The sequence below is a fragment of the Neospora caninum genome, chromosome VIIb (genome assembly GCF_000208865.1).
Source record: "Neospora caninum Liverpool complete genome, chromosome VIIb".
In the NCBI taxonomy this organism is placed as follows: domain Eukaryota; phylum Apicomplexa; class Conoidasida; order Eucoccidiorida; family Sarcocystidae; genus Neospora; species Neospora caninum.
In genome coordinates, this window is record NC_018394.1 from 4,682,202 (window position 1) to 4,703,887 (window position 21,686).

The 21,686-nt window shown below is 55.5% G+C and overlaps 2 protein-coding genes across 2 annotated transcripts; one reads left to right on the top strand and one right to left on the bottom strand.

Annotated features, from left to right (window-relative positions):
• Positions 1-2,058: 2,058 nt before the first annotated feature.
• On the bottom strand, positions 2,059-15,477 carry NCLIV_029780 (putative DNA repair protein RAD50; the record flags this gene model as incomplete). The annotated part of the gene is made up of 20 exons (XM_003883173.1): positions 2,059-2,253; positions 2,558-2,835; positions 3,299-3,374; positions 3,691-3,788; positions 4,280-4,845; positions 5,010-5,153; positions 5,474-5,652; positions 6,061-6,238; positions 6,897-7,039; positions 7,823-7,978; positions 8,745-9,475; positions 9,820-10,083; positions 10,356-10,566; positions 11,078-11,218; positions 11,306-11,542; positions 12,075-12,489; positions 12,945-13,082; positions 13,813-14,069; positions 14,678-14,902; positions 15,355-15,477. The coding sequence occupies 20 exons, from the start codon at positions 15,475-15,477 to the stop codon at positions 2,059-2,061; spliced, it is 4,755 nt and encodes a 1,584-aa protein (XP_003883222.1).
• A 1,370-nt stretch (positions 15,478-16,847) lies between these two features.
• On the top strand, positions 16,848-20,545 carry NCLIV_029790 (conserved hypothetical protein; the record flags this gene model as incomplete). Its single annotated transcript, XM_003883174.1, has 2 exons — positions 16,848-19,356; positions 20,382-20,545. 2 exons carry the CDS (start codon positions 16,848-16,850, stop codon positions 20,543-20,545), a joined length of 2,673 nt encoding a protein of 890 aa, XP_003883223.1.
• Positions 20,546-21,686: the final 1,141 nt, after the last annotated feature.

Here is a 21,686-nt window from a genome sequence, read left to right on the forward strand (position 1 = left end):
ACGTCCAGTTTCCAGGCAATGAAGAATTTGGGGAGAGAGCGAAAGAAGAATCACGCAAAAAAGAGAGGAGAGCGCAGAACAGCAGGAATGTGAAAAAAAGCAGACACACAAGACACCAAAAACACACGCGCGGTCGCGCGCGTCTCTCAGGGCGCGCTGCCAAAAGGGAGAGAAACAGTCTGGGTAATCCAAAAGGCGCCTTTCTTGGATTCTCAGAGCGAGGCGAAATCTCTATGCAGAGACAAAAAGGCGGACCACAATCGCTGAGGCTGGGCCACAAGTTTTGTCAAAAGAACACTTGGCCGGAACAAGCATGCAAAAATTGCGCTCTCACAGCTCGTCGTCCGGCGCGTGCTTTTTCCCGCGTGGACTTTCCTCGGTTTCACATAAAGGCGGGATGCCAACAAAAAGACAAAGCACAAACACAGACGAAAAGAAAAAGAAGAGAAGAAGAAGAAAAGGAGAGAAAAAGAAGAGAAGGGTGTGCGACGTGGTCCCCTCGGTCTCGCACAAGCTCGGAAATCGCTGAGAACGCCGCCTACGTGTGTGGTCGGCAAAAAAGGAGCGAGCGCGGCAATACCTCTTTTGGTCGGTTTTGCGTCCTTTCGTCGCTCCTTCTCTTTTCTCCTCTCCGTTTCCCTTTGTCCCCTCTTTTCTCGCCATCGTCCTCTTCGCGTCCTCTCCAGCAATTTGCGGTCAACGCGAGAGAGATATAGTAGCGGCCGCGAAAAGTCCCGGAGGCTGGGGCACTCTTTTCGGTCTCGAGAGAACCCAGAGAGGAGGGACGGCAGTGAGAGGAGCACATGGTCCAGTGGGAGTTCGAAGAGCCGGATAGACGCCAGGGAGACCGACGGGAGCAAAAGTGGAAATGAACAAAACAGACAGAGAAAACGCTGCCCCAGGTGATTTTCAACTGGGTGCATACCCCGCTCTTCGCATTCTCACGGCGGGCGAAAAAACGGAGTGCAGCATAGATCGAAGCATCTACAAATGAAGGAAGGTACAGCCGCCTTCTTTACATGCGCATGAGAATGTGTATGTATATATGTGTATAGGCATATCTGGTAATATCTCTTCATGGAACTATGGCCATGCGTCAAGAGGAAGTGACGGTGGACAGCTGCATACACCAATAGGAATTCACAAAAGTGACCGTTTCCCAATACACCCCTTCGGGGTACGCCTGAAATGCCGTCTCTCCCTCTCTTCGAATTCACGCTAGACTCTGGAAGTCGCAACCATCCGATCTGGCCACGACAACGGTTTCAATGGACTTTCCATCGGAGTCACGAAGGAAGAACCCACAGCCAGCAAGAGGAGAGACAGTCACACAGCGACACAGGTGTCGACACACTCGAGATAGACAAGAAAGAGAACCCGGAGAGACTTCGCTTCTTGTATAAGGAAAGGTGCGCGTCTCGTCGCCGAGCCACTGGCAAGTCCACCACCACAGCCTTGGCAGATTCCTCGCTTCTGCTCAGTTCACCTGGTGCTCACCAGATTAGGTTTCTGTCAGCCTACTCGATACATATTTCCGTGTCTAGCTTTCAGTTGAACCACAGAACGAGAGTGTCGCGAAACGCCCCCGAAAGCTTGGAGATACTCCCGGTCGAGTCGGACGCGCGGTCTTCGGCGATCTGCGTCGTGTAACGGTTCGCTAATTGTGAGACGCCGAGCAAGCTACGCTGTGGCCACTGTTTAGGTGAAAGAAAGGGAAAGAAACAAACACCTTCACACTCGAGACTGGCTCATGCCGGCAGCCAGCCGAGGGGGGATACGTTTTTTCAGAGGCTGTGGACTTGCAGCGTCTCTCGCGCCACTGGCGTGGCGGGTGGGTCGCGTGACGGAAAGAGTCTTAGAAAAAGCAAGAGGCGAGCGAACTTCACTTGGATGTGTGTTTGCGATTTCGCTCAACGTCGCTGCGTTCGCGTCGTTTCTCAGGGGAAAAAGGAAAAAGCCACCACAGACACCGTGGCGGAGGGGCGCGCCTCGATAGAGGAGGGGGAGAGCGCCTGGTTATGCCGGTCGCGACAAGGGGAGAAACGAAACGGCGAAGCCTCAGAAACCTTGGATGTCGCAACACGTAATTCGGGACTCGCCCGTCAGGGCCTTTGTGATTTTGTAGAATTTGTCGCAGAGGCCGTGTCGCGCGAGTTTCATCACAAACTGCTCATCGTGCGTGATGAGGATCAACTGGAAACTCGCACTCGTGCGCCGAGCCTCGACGAGGGCGGCGAGAGCCTTCGCTAGACTCTGCACGAAAAGCCCACAGAGAAAGAAAGCGGAAAGGGGTTCACCACGGCGGGTGGACGTGGCGCTGGGAAACGAAGCGCGAGGCAGATTCATAAAAACTGTTCGGTTGTCGCTTGCCGTGCTGGAAGTGATAACCTAAAAATCGGGCACCCTAGTCGCGTAGTGTACCCGCCTCGCCCCGGTCGCCTCGACACAGGACGCACACCCTAACCCTGCGTCGTCTTTTCTTCTCTGTTTTGCCGTTGGCTTTGCGATTGCTTTCCCGTTTGCGAACCCCCCTTGTGCGGGCCACCCTCTCGCTTACTTCGCAGTTGTAGCGATCGAGATTCGTCGTCGGCTCATCCAGAGCGAGGACTCCGCAGTGCACGCAGAACGTCTCGGCGAGGGCGAGGCGAATAATCAGGGAAGCAAGGATTTTCTGCCCCGCCGAGCAACGCCCGCGCATGTCGAGTTCCACTGCGCCCTTGACCATCACGACGCGGTAGTTGTACGACCTCTGTCCGGCTGCCGGAGGAGGCGAGGACGCATTTCCAAAGAGCGACAGCGGCGCGAGCCCAGCCTGGTCTTCGGTGTCGGAGCGAACTGACGGGGCATTTGAGAGGTGAGACCCGAACAAAAAGAGCGAGCGATCGGACGGAACCCGCATGCTGGTGCAGCGCGCGAGACGAGAGGGAAAAAGCGGGAGACACCGGGAAGAAAACCCGGCCTGAGAGACACGAGACACCCGACGAGAAAGGCGAGGGGCGGAGCGGCACGGACGACAGGAGACAAAGAAAGGAAACACGGGCGTATGGCACGACGAAGCACGGGGAGGAGAGACACTAGACAGAGACGACAGCCGATGGAGAGAGAAAGGCAGCGCAGACGCGCCGAAAGGAGACGCCAGGAAAGAAGACGGACGTGTGAACAGACTCCACGAAATGCAGAGAGACACGCATGGAAACCCTGTCAAACAGCCTGGCCAACAAGCAGACAAACATGTGGACCTTCTCGTGGTTTCGTATCCTGGGACAGAATTTGGGTGCTCCTTCCGCCTGTCTCTTACTTGCGATGAAGTCAATGTCATGCCCCGTGTACATCGTCTGCCACAACTCCTTCATGGTGGCGTTGATCTCTTGCATCTGTGGAGCGACAACTCACCAATGGAACAGAGGTGAAACAACCCGGCGCCTCTGTCTCTCTACATCTCTCTCGCCCTCGATCCTTCTGGCTTCTCCCCGTTTCTCTCTGCTGGTGCCTTCCCGTTTCCTCGCGCGCCCTCCGACCCCCCCCCCCCCCCCGAACCGCGAATCCGCTGTTTTTCGCTCTTTCTTATTTTCTCGCTTTTCTCTCTGTCCATGCGCCCTCTCCCTTTGTCTCTCTCGTTCTCTCGCTTTCGGGCGTCTCTCTCGAACTCGGACACATAGCGGATCCGTCAGTAGGTTCGTCCGCGTCTACCTTCATCGAGTGGTATTTCATCAGCGCCTTGTCCAGGGCTCGGTGATAACGGTCGAGGTCGCTGGTAACCATCGCCTCGATCTCGGCGTCCACCAGAGCTGAGAAAGAAGCAAAGACAGCCGGAGCGACGCAACGCAGAACCGCGTCGAAGAACAAGAGCGATGGCCCGTCTCCAGCTTCCATCGAAGTCTTGCGGCCACAGAAAAAACCGAGGGAAAAAATTGGGACCGGAGAGAAAGCAGGCGCAAAGGCCTCACGGATTAGAAGGGAAACAGACCCGTCAAAGCGAGATGGAGATACACCCAGTGGGCTCCTTCGAAAGCGCGAAGGAAAACCTGTTCACCTTCCGCCACGAGCGTTTTTTTAATTGCGGTGCCTTCGGCGCCTCTCGCCACGTACCGTGACTTCGCCTTTCGGCCGTTCTCTCTCGTGTGTCCCTTCTGTGGTACACCTGGTTTCGTGCATCCCGGCTTCCTGCCGCTCTTACCTTTCCGCTGAGTCGCGCATTCTCGCCTGTTTGGTCATGCGGTTCTCTGTTGCCACTGCGTTTGTGTTTGTGCCCCACTTTGTCTCTCTTGTTCTTTCTTACCGCTTCTGTACTTCTCCTCGACGTCCTTGTAGACTGCAGACCCCGCCAGCTCCTTTTCGATTTCTTTCACGCGCTCTCGCCGAGTCATCAAACTCCCTTCGAGACGAGCTTTCTTCTCCTTCTCCGCCTCCCACTTCTTCCGCAACTCTCCGAGCTCTCGCTCGAGCGCATCGCTTTCTTCGCCCTCGTCTTCATCTTCTTCGGCTTCTGCTCGACGCCCACCCTCTCGGCCGCTCCCGGCGCCGACTGCGCCTCGGCGTCTTCTGCCTTCTCGCAGTTGCTCGGCGTACGCCTCCATCTTCTTCTTCTCCACTTCAATTTCTTGTTCCTTGTGGAAGTGGGCGACCTTGTTCTTGACGAGGGCGAGGAAACGCTGGCCTCGGGCGCACGCCTTAAGCTGTTCTTCGTTCGCCTTCTTCATCCGGGCAATGTCCACATTCGCCTCCGCGCGTTTCGCCCGCAGTCGCTCCAGCTCCACGGTCAGCGCCGACCTCTCCCGCGCCTCCCGGAGAGAAGCCTCGGCGTGGCGAATCGCGCGCGAGGCCTCCGCGAAGAGACGCTGCTGTCTGCACACAGAAAAGCAAAGTGGACACCAGCGCACGAGACGAACGTGACAGGAAGAAACATCAAAGCCCAAACAAAGACCACCGGAAGAGCACACTGGAGGAGGACCCGAGAGCTGCGCCAGACACAGCCGACGAGACACAAAAGCGCCACGCAGCCGCCTCACTCTGTGAGGCCTCGGATTTTTTCGTCCACGTCGCGGAGCGCGTCCCCGACGCTCTGCTCCTCTCTCCGGAGTTGCTCGGTTTTCTCCTCGATGCGCCGCTGCAGCGTCTCCAGCTCGAGTCGCTGCGCCGGCAGCTCGGCCTCTCTGCGAAACGGAAAGAGTCGCGACACAGAGGCAAAGCGGCGGGCGCTCCACAAAAGCGCGACAAACGCCCTTGACTGTTTTTCGCAGAATCCGAGAGACGGCCGACAACGTGACGGCACGCTTGCGCATCACGGCGCCTTCGCGTCGCGTCCAACCACACGGGGATTCGAACCGAAAAGACATACACAAGGACGCACACACGCGAACACACAGCCAGGCGCGAATGGGCAAGTGGCCACCGCGGGTTTGCGTGTGTGTGTGGCGTGGGGTGTGTTGCCCGAATACTGTCCGCAGCAGACGGGTTCCTTTTGGGGTCGCACTTGGCTCGAATTGTGCTCGTTGCTTTTGCGATTTGTTGCTCGAGAGTTCGAAGTTCCTCTTCTTCGCGCTGGAGATCTTCTCGCCGTCTCCGCAGATCGTCTTTCCGCTGCTGCTGCGCAAAGCGCTCGCCGACGGCTCGGGTCAAGCTCGTCTGGGCGGCGTCGCGGAGGGCGTACACCTGCACAGAGAAAAAGGAATCCTCCGGTGCCCCTCGAAGAAGAGGGATGTTTAGCCGGGACGTTCGCGTCTAAAAAAGGTCACCAACTAACAGAGACCAGAGACGAGATGGGGCGGGGGCAGAGAAGTTCGACAACAACCAGGTAGTTGCCGGACAGCATCGAAAGGAAACATAGAGATGAGCGGCATTGCCAAGAACTCCTGTTGTACCGCCACATGTGCAGAGAGGAAACCCACACAGGCAGCCCCCGCCGTACCTCGCGACCGTTATATAAGTTACAGATGGTGGCGTGGGTAGTGTCCAGAGAAGATGTGAAAAACCAATATTTGTACACATCATGGGTGAGGAAAGTGGAATTGGGAAGGGACTGAACTCCGAGTCGCGTTTCAAGCTTCCTCGGCCGCCGACCTTTGTTTGCTCGTTGTCGAGAGCCTCCGACTCCTTCGTGATGCTCAGCAAGTCAAACGGATTGCCGTCGGCCGTGTCGGAGTTTCCCAGACTCGAGGAGCCGTCGGGGGAAGCGAGGGGCGCCGAGGCCGCAAGAATGGCCGCATGCAGCTGTGCCTCAATCGCCTCCATCTCATCCCTGAAAAGACGACAAAGAACGCCGCCTGAGCCCGATGAAGGAAAGGGGTGGTCAGACCAACAGGAAAGGGAGAAGGCAAGGGCGGGAAGGGAAGGCGAAGAATGAGGGGACGGCGAAGAATGAGATGACGGCAAGAATCAGCGGAGAGGTGCGACGATCGACTGCAGATTCCTCACAAATGACGAGAGGGAAAGCGGTGGGGGCACACCCAGCCATAAGGGAGTTTGACGGCGACATCGAAATGGAAGAGAGAGAAGAAAAGCACAGTGCGGCCGCAAGACGTGGAGAAGCCTCAAACAGAAAACGAGAAAAAGGGACGAGGGAGCGGACCAGCACAGCACCACAAGCTCGTGGAGCTCAAGGCGCGACTATACAGCCGCGCTGTCCACTTTGCCTGATTTGTGGTGCTTTCACACAGCGGTTCGCATGCGTTAGCCTTCTTGTGCGTGCTTGGGCACGGCGCTCTTTGCATAGCGACGCCACCAGCTTTCTTCGTGGACAGTCGAGTCTCCTTGTGGCGCCGGCTGACAGCCTCGAAGCGCGGCTCTGGGGCCGGAAAACCCTCGCGCATCTCCCCGCGCAGAGAGAGGGCTCGCCCGCACCTCGTGAGAGGCAAAAGAGAAAGTCCGCGCGGTGGCGTCTCTGGTTCACATCTCACCTTGCTTTCCTTCGGCCAACGGATTTCAACTCGCGAATGCTCTCTGCGGTCTCGACGAGTTTCTTCACTTTCTCTTCCTTGCGCGTGGCTTCGGCCGCACGGCGCTCTGCCGCCTCGACCTGGTCTTTCAGATGTTGAAGGTTCTAAACGGAACAAGGTTGAAACGGAGATGAAACTTGTGGGAACCAGACGGGACGCCGTTGAACAAGAGACCGGGAGTTGCCAAGGAGGAAAGCGAACGGGAGAAACGAGGAAACTCGCGAGTCGGTGTTTGCATGGATGTCTCTGTGTGTGGTTCTCGCCTGCTCTTTTCTTGAGACCGGCAGGAGGGACAAAGGAGAAGAGCTGGTCTTCCTCTCGTCTCCTTTTGGTTGTTCGGCTTCCGTCCAGATTGTGAGACCAGGCGAGAGGCTAGATTCGTTGGACTGGTCCTTCACTACCCCCACGTATCGATGACCTGTTGTTACTCAATCTCTATTTGCGCCTTCGCGCGGGTACAGCAAGCTAATCGTGGGCGTGGCGAAGCGTCGTTGCGGATACAGAGATGTGCCCAAACACATCTCTTGCTTGTACACCTGTTCTGTGGACCCAAACATACAGCTACCAGGAACGCGTACATGCATCTCTAAAAACATATAAATATATATATATATACGGGTTTTTACATATTCATGTACGATGTCTCGTCTGTGAAGCGAGCTTGCACGAGAGTGGCAGTTCCCCTTCACGATTAGAAGTTCGTTCGTATAGCAACGGAATGGAAATCTCGCATTTGGGGGTTTATTCGAAAGTGGAAGATTGGGAGTGGTGTACGAGTTTCCGGAGATGCTAAACAAAGTAGAAAAGGCGCGTGAAAAACATCATCTGGATTCGCCTCCCCCCGTCCGCACAGGTGCCGGAAGCCTCTGCCGCCCGCCGGACCTTACTTGTCTGAGAGTTTGCAGAAAAGTCGTCTTTTGCGAGATTTCGTCTTTCTGCTTCGCCAAGGTGGCGAAAAGAAGCCGCTCTTCTTGTAGGTCGTCGAATTGCCTTCGAATCTCCCTCTGGCGGTTCTCTGCATCGCGCAGTTTTTGAGGGACGGCCTCGAGAGCGACAGCAACGCAGGACGAAGCGAAGCTCATGAAAAAAGGGCGAAGGACCGAACGCGCAAAAGGTAACCGTCGAAAACAGGCAGAAGCATCACCGTCGCATGCAGCAACAGACCCAGTAGCGAGAGGAGGGGAGGACCGTGTGCGTCTCCAAGTGTACTACACAAATAGCGGAATTCGCAGATGCTTAGAGCGAATGGAGACTGCGGAGCGCTGTACTAAGAAAACCATCTGGGCGCAGGCTTCAGGGGCGGTCAGCGGACATGCAAGAGGAGACTGAAACGTTGAAGAGTCGATGAGACACTCCGCTGTATGCACGCAGGCAGACAGCCGTTTTTCTCGTTGCAGAGTTGCAGAGCGTCACTTTGAGGCGCCGAAACACAGTGTGGCGGTCACACATGAGATGTAAAGACACACACGCAGGGAAATGTGTCACCGGCAGCTCCGCACTCGAGACGATAAAACCTTCCGTAGGGCGACACAGATCGCAGATATTTCTATCTCGACAGATACGTCGACAACGACGTACAAAGACACATAGATGCCTACCTTCGGAGGCATTAGCTTAATCTTCTCGGTTGTCCTACTACGTTCCACCGTCTGTGATAGTTCACTGACACGGCGACGATATAAAGCGCAGGAAACCGTCGGTAGGTGTCTCTGCGCGTTCTCTCGCTCGTTGCGGGTGTGACTTGCGTGTGGCCGCTTGCAGATGGATCGCGGTCCTGAGGTGTTTTTTTTCACGTGACTGAGTTCTCACCTCCACGCGTTTTGCGACTTCCGCCTGCGTTTGCTCCAGCTCCTCCTGCGTGGCAAAGGCGCGCTTGCACAACGCGCATGCAGAGGCTTCTTCGCTTTCTTTCGCGAGCAGCTGGAGCCAGCCTTGTGCGGCGAAGCAGTTGACTCTGCTTGCGTCTCCGTCCGCGCTCGCACACAGAGAAGTCAAGTGCGCGGCCTCCCCCTTGAGATTCTCGACGTCTCGCGCGATGTCGCCCTCGTCTCGGCTTCTCCGCCCGTCCTCGTACACTGCCATAAGCGCCTGAGCATCGGCAAAGAGACGGTCCTCGTCGGCAGGCGCGTCCTCGCCTCCAGACGACGCCGAGGCAGAAACCGCAGGCGGGACGAGTCGCCTCGAAGTGTCTCTTCCCCAGTCACGCCCTCTGCGGGCGGCCTCTCGGAGAATCTGAACGAGATGTGGAGGCCATGAGGACGACCGGAAGGAGGACCGCTCGAAACCTGTCTCGCCTTTGCTCGCCTCTGACGAACCCGGAGACGAGGACGGCGAAGGAGACTGAGGAGTGGGAGACTGAGGCGACGAGAAGGCGGCTGCTCGAAGGAGACTGTGGCAGAAGGGGAGAAGAAGCGCACGCAGCGAAGAGGCGCCAAGTTCGCCTTGCCCTCTGCAGCTGTTCAGCGATGCGGCGACAGCGCGCTGGTGTTCGCGCGCCTTCTCGCCGTCCTTGCGAGCGGCCAGCGCTGACGCCAATGCCGCTGCAGGCACGCAAAGCGGAACACGAAAAGAGCGCAGGCGATTCTGGACAGAAAGCGAAGACACTGACAACCGAGGAGAAAGGGACGAAGGCCCTCACGGAGGCGGCGAGAGAGAGAAAACGCGCGGCAGTAGAGGCAACCGCCTGCGAAAAGGGGAAGAAGGCGGTCTCCTTCACGAGGCAGTCCTTCCGCTTAGGGCCGTGGGCCGACGTTCAGCGTTCGGCCATCTTCAGGAAGGGCGTTTCTGCGTTCTTCCCACAGCCCGCGTTCACAGTCTTTGTGCACAGCGCGGGCTCCCTGGCCCTCGCACCCCCACGCGCTTCCACGTGTGCATCTACGCTCACCTGCCTCCTCAAAGCTGCAATCGCGTTTTGCTTGGCCGTCAGCTGCCTCCAAATCGTCGCTGACGACGTGAAACTCCTGGAGAAATTTCGTCTCTTTCTCCTCGATCTCCTGCTCTAAATCTTGCACGCGTTGCCTGGACAGCTGCAGTTGCATTTGTCGCTCCTTCTGTTCCTCTGCGACGCACCGGCGCCGATCGAGGAGGCCTCGGCGACATCGCAGCTTCTGCAAGTCCTCGTCTGCTCGCTTGACAGTCGCCTCTAACTCTGAAAACACGACACCGCACCAGGCGCCATGCATGCGCTTGAGACAACACGCACGTGGCTGTGAACCGGAGCATGAAATACACTCACAGTCGGGTTTCGGCGGCTGTCCACAGCCGCACACAAGGAAAGATCGGGGGGAAAAAACTATACAAGGATCCCTCGTTTCGTCTCCATCTCGTTTCCCAACTTGGCTTCGGCCCGTTGATTTTCTCTCTTCGGAGCCACCGCCTTCGCCGAGAAAATCATGCGAAGGATGCGGTTTCTTTGTTTACCCCGAATCGTCTCCGCAGACGACTGCGGGCCTTCTTCTTCCTCCCGCCGCTGGCGCTCTTCCTCGCACTTGACGCGGTTCAGCTCGTCCGTCACTTCTTCTCTCCTGCGCCTGGTCGCCTTCCGCTCTTGCAGCGATGCGCACTCCTGCCGCAAGTGCAGCAACAGCTCGTCGCCGGCGCCGACAACTGCGTGCAGGGCTGAGCATGCGTCCTGGTGAGAGAGCGGAGCCAGAGCCGAAAAAGGAACGAGGCAGGGGTCACAGAGAACGTGGGGGAAAGAGACAAGGAAACGGAGGAGCGGGGACGCGGGTGGAGAGGCAACCGCAGAGAGAGGAGACGAAGTGGACGGACGGCAGCAAAAAGCCGAACATCGAACGAAGACGCGCATGGAAAGGAGACGTCAGAGACGGCAGTCAAAAAGACGGGTGAACGAATCGAAACAAACGAAGGAGCGCTCAGCACGGAAAAAGGACAGAGAACGAACGAAAACGGGAGAATGCGACAACGCAGCACATCGCCACCCGGAATCCAAGCCGCGTTCCTCGCCCGATCTCCTTTTCTCTCTTTCTCTCTTTCATTGTTTAAATCTTCTGTGTCGTTGTTCATGCTTCGAAGCCTCCGTTGGGGGCGGGGGTTCGGCGAAGCGTCGCGCCAAACCCCGCGCGCGTCCTCAGTGTTGCCGTTCAGATGTCGAAAAGGGTGGGAATTCGTTTGGGCCTCACTTGCAGTTTGTGCGTTTCGGCCTTCAAGGCCTGCGTGCGTCGCGTGGCGTCGCGAGTCGTCGCCTCCTTCTCGCAGCCGAGGCGGTTCAGCTGTGTTTGCACGTCCTCGTCGATCTCTCGGTCCGGCCGAGCAGCGAAGATCTGAGAAAGAGAAAAACGTGGCCATCGCGAGGTTCGGCACACTTCAACGATCCGGACTCCCTACAAGTCGCGTACTCCAAAACGTACCTCCGTTTCTTCTTCGTCGGGCTCGCCTTCCAGGCCGCTGCGTTTGCCTCGACACGCCCTCAAGATTCTCGAAACAATTTTCTTTCGCTCGTTGACTGCGGCGTTCCTCCGCTCCTCCGCTCGAATGCCTTCGGCCGCCTTGTGCTGCTCTGCATGCAGCCGCTCCGTGAGGGCTGCACTCTCGTTCTCCCGCGCCTGCAACTCTCCCTCCAAGGCCGCGAGGCGGTCTTTCTTGGCCTGGGCAGAGATGACGGCGCAGCACACGAGCCGGAGACACGGAGGCGATCGTCGCAGCCTTGCGAGGGGCGCAGAGAGAGAGAAGACGACTGGCGCGGGACGCACCAAGGAAGAGGGGACGAGCCTTCGTGTGCGGAAAACGAACACACGCTGACCAGGGGGTCAGAGCGCAAGGGAGGAGAGCCGATGCACCCACGGCAACCCAACGGGCGCGGTCACATCGCAGAGATTCCCACAGGCCAGGAGGAAGGCACGGCGCGAGACGGAAAGACTCCAGGAAGGGCCGAGACTACGAAACGCGCAAAGGGGACCCGAAGCGATGCGGCGTCCGCTCGAGACGCCCCAGCGCGGTCGTTCACGGAGGCGCTTCAGAGACAGGACACATGATTCGAACGACGCAAAAACGAACAGGGAAGAGCAGGTGCAAAGGCAAAACCGCACGACCGCAGAAAGCCTATCAGCCGGGCATCAACAGAGTCCCTCTTCCTTCTCTGGGCAGTTCCGCTGTTTTGCCTGCCTCGCGCTCGCTTACCGCGAACTGCCGTTCGATGTCCTTCGCCAGGTCGACGAGCTCCGCGTAGCTTTCCTGCTCGACTGCGAGCCGAAACTTCTCTTCTTCCTCCTCCTCCTTCCTCCATGCGCGCTCTTCTTCTTCCTCCTTCCTCCGTTCTTCCTCGCGCCTGAGTGGAGCGTCGTCTTCTCCCTCCAGTTCTTGCCTTCGCTCGGCGAGTCGGATACGAGCAGTCCTGCGTCTCTGTCTCTCTCGCTCTTTCTCTTCTCGCCGTTCTCTCTCCTGAGTTTCCTTCTGCTCCGCCAGTTCTGCCTCCAGTCGCCGAAGCAGCTGCGCAGAGAGTTCCAAGTTGTGCTTGATTTCTTCTTCTCTCTCTTTCGCTTCTTCCCCAGATCGAAGGAGAGACGCCAGCTCTTCCAGAGCCGCCTTGCTCAGTCTGCAGTCCAGGAACATCGCCGGGAGAGAGAGGCGAGGGTGGGGAGTCAGAGCAGTGGGAGGCGAAAACGGAGGAAAACGGAGAGCGTCGCAGGGACAGAGAAGTTACACGGCGAGAAGGCACACGGGAAGGCGGAAGAAAAAAAGAGACGAGAAGATCGAGAGCACCAGCGAACATGCATACTTCTCGGCGAGCGGAAACGCACGCCTTCAAGTGTTTCTGAAGGATTCACTTGTTTTCCATGGGAAACACCAGGCAGGACGACACAAACACGTACTTGCCTCGACCTTCGCTCCCGGTCCAGCATCTTCCTCAAACAGGCCACTACTGTTCCCCGTCGTTCCCTGAGACAAGGTGAATTGTGTTTACTTCCGCTGGGCCAGCGCTCGTCGCCAGTTCCTCGTGTTTTCTTTCCGCTTTCCCATGTGTCCCCTGACTCGCGTCTTTCCGCTCACCGCAGTTGCTCCTCTTCCTCGCTCTCCAGCGTCCTCGCCTCGTGCAGTTGCCGAATCAGAAGCCTCGCTTGTCGCCTGTGCGCCTCCACCAGCTGCAAGTCGTGCTGCCGATCCTTCGCCTCAGACACATGCTGTTTTCTGTGGAGAGAAGTGCGAAACGAGCGCACAAGTTTCTCAACGCCAGCGATGGAGCAAAGATGACGAGAAAACTCAGGAGACGAGAAATCCTCAGAGACGCGCTGCGTCGCGGCTTCAGCGACACTTCCCAGTCGAAACGCAAAACACTCGACGCAGTGGAGACAGAGAACACGAGACAGTTACGACGAGAGAATGACGAGGAGCAGGACTGAGCAAGAGAGGAAGAGAGGACGAAAGCGAGAGCGAAAAAGGAGAGCAAACAATCACATCTCCCCCTCGACCGCCTGGTTTGTCGCCTCAAGGCGGCGACAGCGAACCATGCCTGGGAGGTCTGAAGCCACAGGCAAGCTCGCCTTCACACACAAACGGCCACGGAAAAGCGTCTCCTCTTTTTCCACGAGGGCTACCACGTGGAACCGTCAACAGCGAGACACGTGAGGGATACTCTGCCTCGGATGTGTGAGTCTGGCTAGACGACCCTGTTGTTCTCCGAAGGCGTGCTGCAGCGTTTTGTCCAGTGATTCTCGGAGGCGGCTCCACGCACCCCCCCCCCCCCGACGCCAAAGACGGGCGACGGGAAGGCACCTAAAGGAGACTCCGTGCAGCCGCTGTGCGCGTTTCGCGCCGGGGATCTTGCGTCCCAGAACCAGGTTATCCACCTGTGTGGGAAAAGGTTAGAAAGAATCATGTTTGGAAACAGGTTATGAGACGTGTGTCACCGGTCGCTTACCTGATGGTTCGAATGCACTCAAGCGCCTTCACGTAGCGCGTCGCGCCGAAGAGTTGATCGAACTTCTTCTTGAGAACCTGCATCTCCGACAACGGCCAGCAGCTCTCCTCTTGGTGGCAAAACACCACGTGTTCCAACACGGCTCGGTGAATGCCGAGGAGTCCCGGCAACTGCACGTCGATGTCTGCGCACTTGTTCCCAATCGACGCTTTCTGGCCCGTCGACGAATCCTTCAGCTGGAGATACGGCTCCAGTTGCTGACACAAACAACAGTTCTGCGAAGCGACTTGGATGATTCCAGCTACACACATGTGTGCATATACATACATATATATATATATATATATAAGCAAAGACGCGTTTCCACAAGAATAATCTACATATATATATATATATATACATATTTATCTAGAGGATCATATGCATATATATACAAATGAATCTATGAATACGCCGATTGGCGAACGCTTGGTTTCCGAGGGAGGAGGCTTCTTTTTCTGAGTGTGCCAAGGGATGTTGATGTATGTCACGGGCATTCGCTAATTCTTCCTCTCTGTTCACATAAGCGCCAAACGGGCGCAGCGTCGCCACAGAGACAGCTTCGCGCGCGCAAACATGCACACTCTGTGCGTTTCTTGACATTTCTAACAGCTCACACGCATAGAAACAAGTATATATATACATATGTGTGTACATATATACATATGTGCTTGTCTACGCAGCGACGCATCGAAGGAGGTCTGCATGCATATATTTTTAGATCTATCGCTATAGGTATAAACCATAGGTGCAGAAGTATATATATATATATGTATATATATATATATATATATTTATGGTGATATGTGTATAACTGCGTGCGTACTTTGAATGTCGCCTTGGATTTTCCCTTGCGATCTACGGTCTGGGAGAGTTGCATCGACCGGACGACGGTCAGTTCCTTTCCCCCCTTTGTGTGGAGCCGCAGCCGCACTTGCCCCTTCACTTCAGCAGCGTCCAGGAGTCGCGGATCGTGCAGCCACCCTCGCCCGCGATCGACGCACGGCGGCAGCTCTCCAGTCGTCGCGTATTTCAGACACTCCACAACGGTCTGAATATCACCCCGCAGATACACACAAAACACACACTTCCGTCTGGAACACACCCGCAGAATACGCATATATATATATATATATATATATACATATATATATATATATATATACGTGTAGGAACGAGAAGAGATGTACACGCATATGCGTAGACTGATACATTTGCGTACGCAACACCGTGGCTATAGGTATGTAGATATATATGTATGCATGTACATGTATATGTCCAGAAATACAGCGTTGTGGGTTTGCACGTCCACACCCCATGCCGATACAACGGGAGCAGTGACTGGCCCAGGGCGGCGACAAACGGTAGACGGAGGAGTGCGGGGGTGGGGAGGCACGGCAGAGAACGAGGCGAGAAGAGAGAGGAAGACTGCTGGGAGCAGCGCGCGCGCGAAGATCGGCGGAAGCCTGCCGGGTTTTTGTGTCCTTTCCGATTTCCACGCACCGTCTTTCCGGCTCCGTTGTGGCCGACGATGACTGTGAGAGGCTTCTCAAAGGCGAGCACCTCCAAATGGTCTGGTGCAAAGCAGCGAATGCCCTGCACGCCGAGGCGCTCGAGGGTCGCCATTTGTTTATTTTTCTGGAAAACGCTCTGCCACAGAGGAGCCGCCCGAACGTTCGTGACAGGGAAACGGTGGAGAGAAAGGAACGACGAAAAGTGCAACCTTCAGAGGGGCAAGGAAACGAAACACAACGGACGAAAAAGAAGTGGAAGCAGATGAGGGAGGCGACAAAGGCGAGACACGCACGCGATTCCGATCTTCGACACCGGTCCTCTGGATCAGACGGGGCAACAAAGGGAGGGATGCAGCGTTTTTACTGTCGGTCCTTCCTTTCTTGTGGAAAGGCGGAGGCAAAGAAGACGAGGAGGAACGCCGAAGAAAGGAGAAGTGGAAACTCCGCTGGTTTCCTCTCTCCAGCTGTCTCACTCCTTGCGTCGTGCCATCCGCCGATAAACGGAGCAAGACGAGCGGCGACAGTCCACCTTGCGCAGCGAAGCCCAGAAGTGCCTCAGAAGAAAGGGAAACGTGCCCTCAAAAGATCTGTCTGTCGGAGAAGAAGGTTTTCTCTTCTTCGCCGTCGACAGACGCGGCCGACAAGACACCAGGGGGGGCCATGCTTGCGTTGCTCTCGGTGGAAATGGAAAAGCGACTGTAGAAACGATTTCCGGAGCCTCTCGAGTGTCTCTGTGAAAGGAAAGGGAATCTGTTCTAAAGAAAGCGAGAAGACAAAGAAACTAAGCAAACCTAAAGGACCCTGGAAACACGGAGGAGCGCCAGAACCCGCACATCAGAGTCGAGAGTGAGAGTGTGCCGCTGCCAATTTCGATGAGAGACGGCGACAAGTCAGGTGTACATACACCTCTCGCCGACCCTGTCTCTTTACAACAGGGGAGACGCAAGAAGAAAAGTAAGTAGCAGTTGAGAGTTCTTTGGCGTGGCGTGTTGTCCAAGCATCACAGTTGGCTCGAAAAGTCATGAAAAAATCTCTCTGGGCGAGCATGCAACGATACCGGCGCATGCACACGCGAATTTGACATTTTTGTGTCGTCACTCGTGTCTCGGCAGGGCATAAGAGACACACTGACGCGCGTCTCCTGTGTCTCCATACTTCAACCCGCCTGGGTTTTGTACCTCCAAGGGTGTGTCGGTTTTCTACTTGTCTTTCTCTTCACCTTCCGACGTTTTTTCTGGGGACTACACTGGGTCTCCCTGTGTCTCTACAAGTCGAAGCACCGCTTCGCTTTCATCTCCGTTGTACACGTCTCCGCTTCAGCTACCTGCTTTCCTTCTCTCGCTGCTGCTTGTGGCCCATCTCGTTTCTTCCAGAGAAGCCCTTCCTTCGCTATTGGCTTTCGCGTCGTCTTGGTTCTTCCCTTCGCGTTTATTTTCTCCCTCTCGCAGCCTTGTGGCACTGGTTTTTGCAGTGTCGTCCACCATGACGCGGGACTGCCGCGACGACTTTCCAAGGGAAACAAGGAGGCCTTTTTCTGGTCGGTCAACTTGCTCTACTTGTTCGTCAGATTCTCTTCCTGTCTCTTCGTCGTCCCCCTCGTCCTCTGCTCCCCGTTCGCCTTTCTCTTCTTGCCAGTCTGCGTGCCTTCATAACCGTGGAGTTGTCAGTGGCGCCACCGAAAAAATCGGCCGAAAACACATTTCCCGTGTCCTTTTCCCTCTCATTGTATTATACGTGGTGTACGTGCACCTCAGCCCCGTTCCCGTCGCAGACAACAAAAAGGACAGAGGAGGGACAGACGAAAACCCCCCTGGTTTCTACGGGCGTCGGAACAGCAGACTGTCCAATCGTTTTGCCGAACGCACACAGTTCGAACTGCAAAACGACAATTCCAATACGCAGCGAAAAATCCGCCGTCAGGCTGAAACGAAAAATGTCCCTTTGGTCCACTGGAAAGGTCACTCCAGCTGTACAGACACCTTAGAGTGGGGTGGCCGCGGGTACCTGCCGAATTTCCTCTTTGCAGCTGCCAGCCCGCACAGTTCGTTTGTCGGAACAGGAGTTTCCCCTTTTTCTCCCACAAGGTCAACGCACATTCGTACAAAACCTCCGTGGCCAGTCCACGCGAGAAGCATGCAGGTGAAGAGGCGTCCTCACCTACTCGCTACGCTCCCTGTCTTGTCTCTCTTTCCCCCGTCACCAACTTCTTGTCGGTCGCCGTGCAGTGCACGCCACCTCGATGGCAACAAGGCAAGCACGAACCTCCCCCCTTCGGGTTCAGCCTCCGTCGCTCAAAACGTAGCTTCAACTAGAAAGAGTTCTGCCCGATCGCCACGCTCGTCCTCTTCATCTTCGTTTCTTCTGTGTTCGCCTTCCTCCACCACTTGCTCCTTTTTCTCTGAATCTCTCGGTCCTTCTTCCCGTTCATCAAAGTGTTCTTCGGCTCCTTTGGAACGTTCCTCGTCTTGTTCGCGCTCTTCCTCTCCGAGTGCATGTGTAGAAGAAACGGCGCAGAAGCCTCCGCTGCGGGTCATTTTGAGAACAGCCACGGGATGTCCAGAGCTGGACTTCTCGCTTCATTTTGACCTTCCGTTTGACGCGACAGTTGATGACCTCCGTCGCGCGCTGCAGCTCAGATTACGTGAAGAAGAGAACCGATTAATCGCGACTCTGGCTAACCTCGATCGCGTCCAACTCAGCGAGAGTGCCGAAAGTGGAAGCGAGAGACACGAGTTGATCGGCACTTCGCGAAATCCGCAAGAGAGTCACAGGCGCTCTTCCCCTTTGTGGTCGGCTCCTTCGTCTGCTTCTTCGTCTGTTTCCCCCCTCTCAGGTTCCTGCGGTCCGCCTCTCTCTCTCCTGCGTTTGCTGTATGGGGGTGCCTGCGTGGAAGATCCGACGGTGCGACTGTCGTCTTTACTGCCGACCAGTAGGAGCGAAGAAAGCATCCGGCTGGGAGCGAGGGAAACGGAGGAAGCGCCGCAGCCTCTGGTGTTTCTTCTTGACCTCCCAGTCCCTCCTTTGGTGTTGCCCACAGACGCGACTTCTTCACAGAACGGGACACCTGTTGCTGTGGAGTCATCTGGATCATCTTGTGTCGCCTCGCCTTCTCTCGCATCGTCCTCTCTTTCTTCGCGCGAGGACCTCGCAGCCGCCCAGACAGGCGCGGTTCGTGAGATCGTCGATGTGGTTCTTCGGCTTCAGGAAGCACGTCTTTCTCTGGCAAAGAAGGTGCCAGGATCGACATCTCTTCCACGGTCCAGCGGTTCCTCTCCTGCCGCCGCCCTCTCTGAGGCGCTGTGGGGCGAACCCGGGCTCCCTCTGCAGAGCAGCGAAAACGTCCAAAGGCGAATTGCAGAACTCAAACGGGCTGCCGCCTCGCGACGTCTTTCCCTCGAAACTGCAAGTCTCTCTTCGCTTTCGCCGTCTCCTCTTGCTTCTCCACCATGCGCTCCTGCTGCTTCGTCTTCGTCTTCTTCGTCATCCACTTGTGCATGCCCTGCGAAACTGATTGAGTTCCCTCGCTTGGCGCCGACGCTAGGACAGCGGTTAAAACAAGTGGGGCGTCTCACATTCGACGTGGACTGGCCATGGATAGGCCGTGTGACGTGCGTCTCCTTCGTCCTGCAGTTCCTCCTAGGCAGCTTTGCGTCTGCGCGTTTCCGAGGCGGTCCTCTGGAAGGCCATGTCGGAGCCGCAGGGGTCGGCGACGACATCAGCGGGCGGTCTGACGCACCGGAAAAAAAGGGGAGTGCGACGGTTGCCGGAGGCGGAGGGGAAAAAGAGACAAGTAGCCACGTGAGGTGGGGAGGTTGGACCAGAGCCTGGGTGCAGTCTTTGGAAGAAAACGTTTTCAACAGAGACTCCACTTATTGGCGAAGGCGAATTCTACTCGGCGCAGCACCGGCTCTTATCCTCTATGGATGGAGGCCTGTGCGGTTCTTCCGAAAGCTCGTGTGGCACGCGCTGCCCCGAGGCCGATGGTGGACTGGTACGTTGAGAAAGGGGGTCAGAAAAACGAAGACAGAAATTGCTTCGAAGCGCGAGGCTGAAAGGGAAACTTTGAACCCGCTCGAAATAGACTTGATAGGAGAAAGGAAAGGAAGAATGGCAGGGCATAATGACGGAAAACCACGGTCACAACAGGCGTGTCTGGGATACGAACCGGGAACACTTGGTGGGGACACTCCGGGATTTTTGGCTTGAGAGCACAGAGGCGCAAAAGGCGAAGAAGCTAGCGTAGCAGCAGGTGCTTTAGACGCAGCGCTGCTTCCTCGGCTTCCATTCACAAAGAATTGAGGCCACACTTTATTTCATAGTTGTAGAATTCCTGTGGGGCGTCTATATGTCTGCTAGGGGCGCAAATGTACGAATACGTAGTAGGAAATTTGACAGGCTTAACCTTACAAGAATACACGCACTGTATGATGTGTAGACATGCAACGACAGACTTCATCAGGATACTGGGCAGCTCCATAATTGCCTCGGAATCGAGATAAGCACGTGCTTTACCTGGCGACGTTCTTCCAAGTTTGGCATAGATTCCTCTTTTTGAAATACACGAGTTTGTCTCCAGGGTATGCGTGTTTAGTTTTCTGCGCTATTGCTCGTATGGCTGATTGTGATCAACTGCCTGTTTTTGTTTCTGATGTGAACAAGATACGTGTTGGAAAAGGGGGGTTTTATCCATTGTAGGTTTTCGAGCAAAATGTGGAAGTGAAATGATTTCCAACTCCCGCAAAGTACATTGTGCTGAAATAAAAGGCGAAGAAAGTCTGAAAGCCGACATAAATGGAGGCCATAGTGTACAGTGCAGGCGTGGTCCTGCAAGGCAAATGAGTGTGTATTTTAAAAATACAAAACGAGTAGAACAGTTTTTGTCTGACTGGCCGGATGTATTTGTGCGCGTTTGAAGAAAGGAATCGATGAAAGCGACTTGTAGAACGGAGGATGGTCATTCTCAAAGTGAGAATGGCCCCTTTAATTCCCGCTGTTGACTGGTGTGTGCTGTTGCAGCGCTTAGTCCGCTTCTCACAGCCTCCCAGACCGCGATGCTGGTCGTGAATGAGGAGAAAGTTGTTCAAATGCTGGCGGTTGAACATGGATCAGAACCCAACTTCGACTGCGCCGCTTCCGATTATGACACTTCTTCCGCCGGAATGTCGAAGAAAAAAGTGTAAATTGAAAGCAAGTTCAGCACCAACTTCTCACTTCACTCTGTGTATGCATCCCTACGATGTGCTGGGCTTCCTCTACCCTCAGGTCTGTGACCGTCCTTTACGCGTGACCTCTTAACTCGTAGGGTTTAGGGCGACATCCGATACAAGACATGACGGGAATCTTCGAAAGATGAGCTCTTTGACGTTTTCCTGAGTGTCCAGACAAACGAACATTTGCAAATTAGTTTCTTAATTTGTTCAACCAGCCGTGCTTGTCGCAGCGGTTCTCAACCTCTTGAGGCGGCTCTCGTACGGCACAACGAGGACAGGATCATGGCCACGGTAGTTTGTGCCCAAGTTTGCGGTTACACAACACTGCTGCAGATACAGCGCATATACCGTGTTTGTGGTCTGAGTACTGGAGGAAAACGTTCGAGAGAAACGTAGCTGAATTAAACTTGATTTTCTTAATAAGGACCACAGCGCGGTTAGTCCAGTGGGCGCGACTCTTTTGCATTCGAGATGTGTATGTTTTTGGAAACGAGATGAAACAGAAGCGAATGTCGGCTACATCATCTGAGGCTCTGCACCCGTGTCGTTGTGCGGATGAGGCGATCTCGGTGCTAAGTGCCTTCGAAAGCCCCATTCCATGCCGAGAAGCCTGGCCCAGAACGGTTGAAGCAGCAAAAACCAACACTGCTCGGCGCGCGTACAATGTGAAAAAAAACGTCACTGCAACGCTCAGGGACGGAGTTCACATCTGTTTTTCTCTGCTCATTTTCCGTGGTTGTCAGAGCAAAAAGTATTCTCGACCGGGGCGAAAGGCTCTTCTCGCGTTAATAGTCCACACACCACTGCGAGCTAGTGACAAAACGCCCCTGACACACCGTTGCACGACAGGCGGAGTCGCAGCGGAGCGACTTTGGACGAAAAGCATCGAAAGACTTTACAGAATCTATTAACTGCAAATGTGAACATTCGTGTGTGTGTGCATACATACATACATACATACATACATACATACATACATACACGTACGTATTTGAAATTGCCTTGCATCCGAGAGTCTCGTTACCTCCGGATCTGGGAATGGCTACGCACTAGCGCATGAACAGGCCGAGTATCGTGTGGCAGTGAATTCAGGCCGCCCAAAAGATCTGAA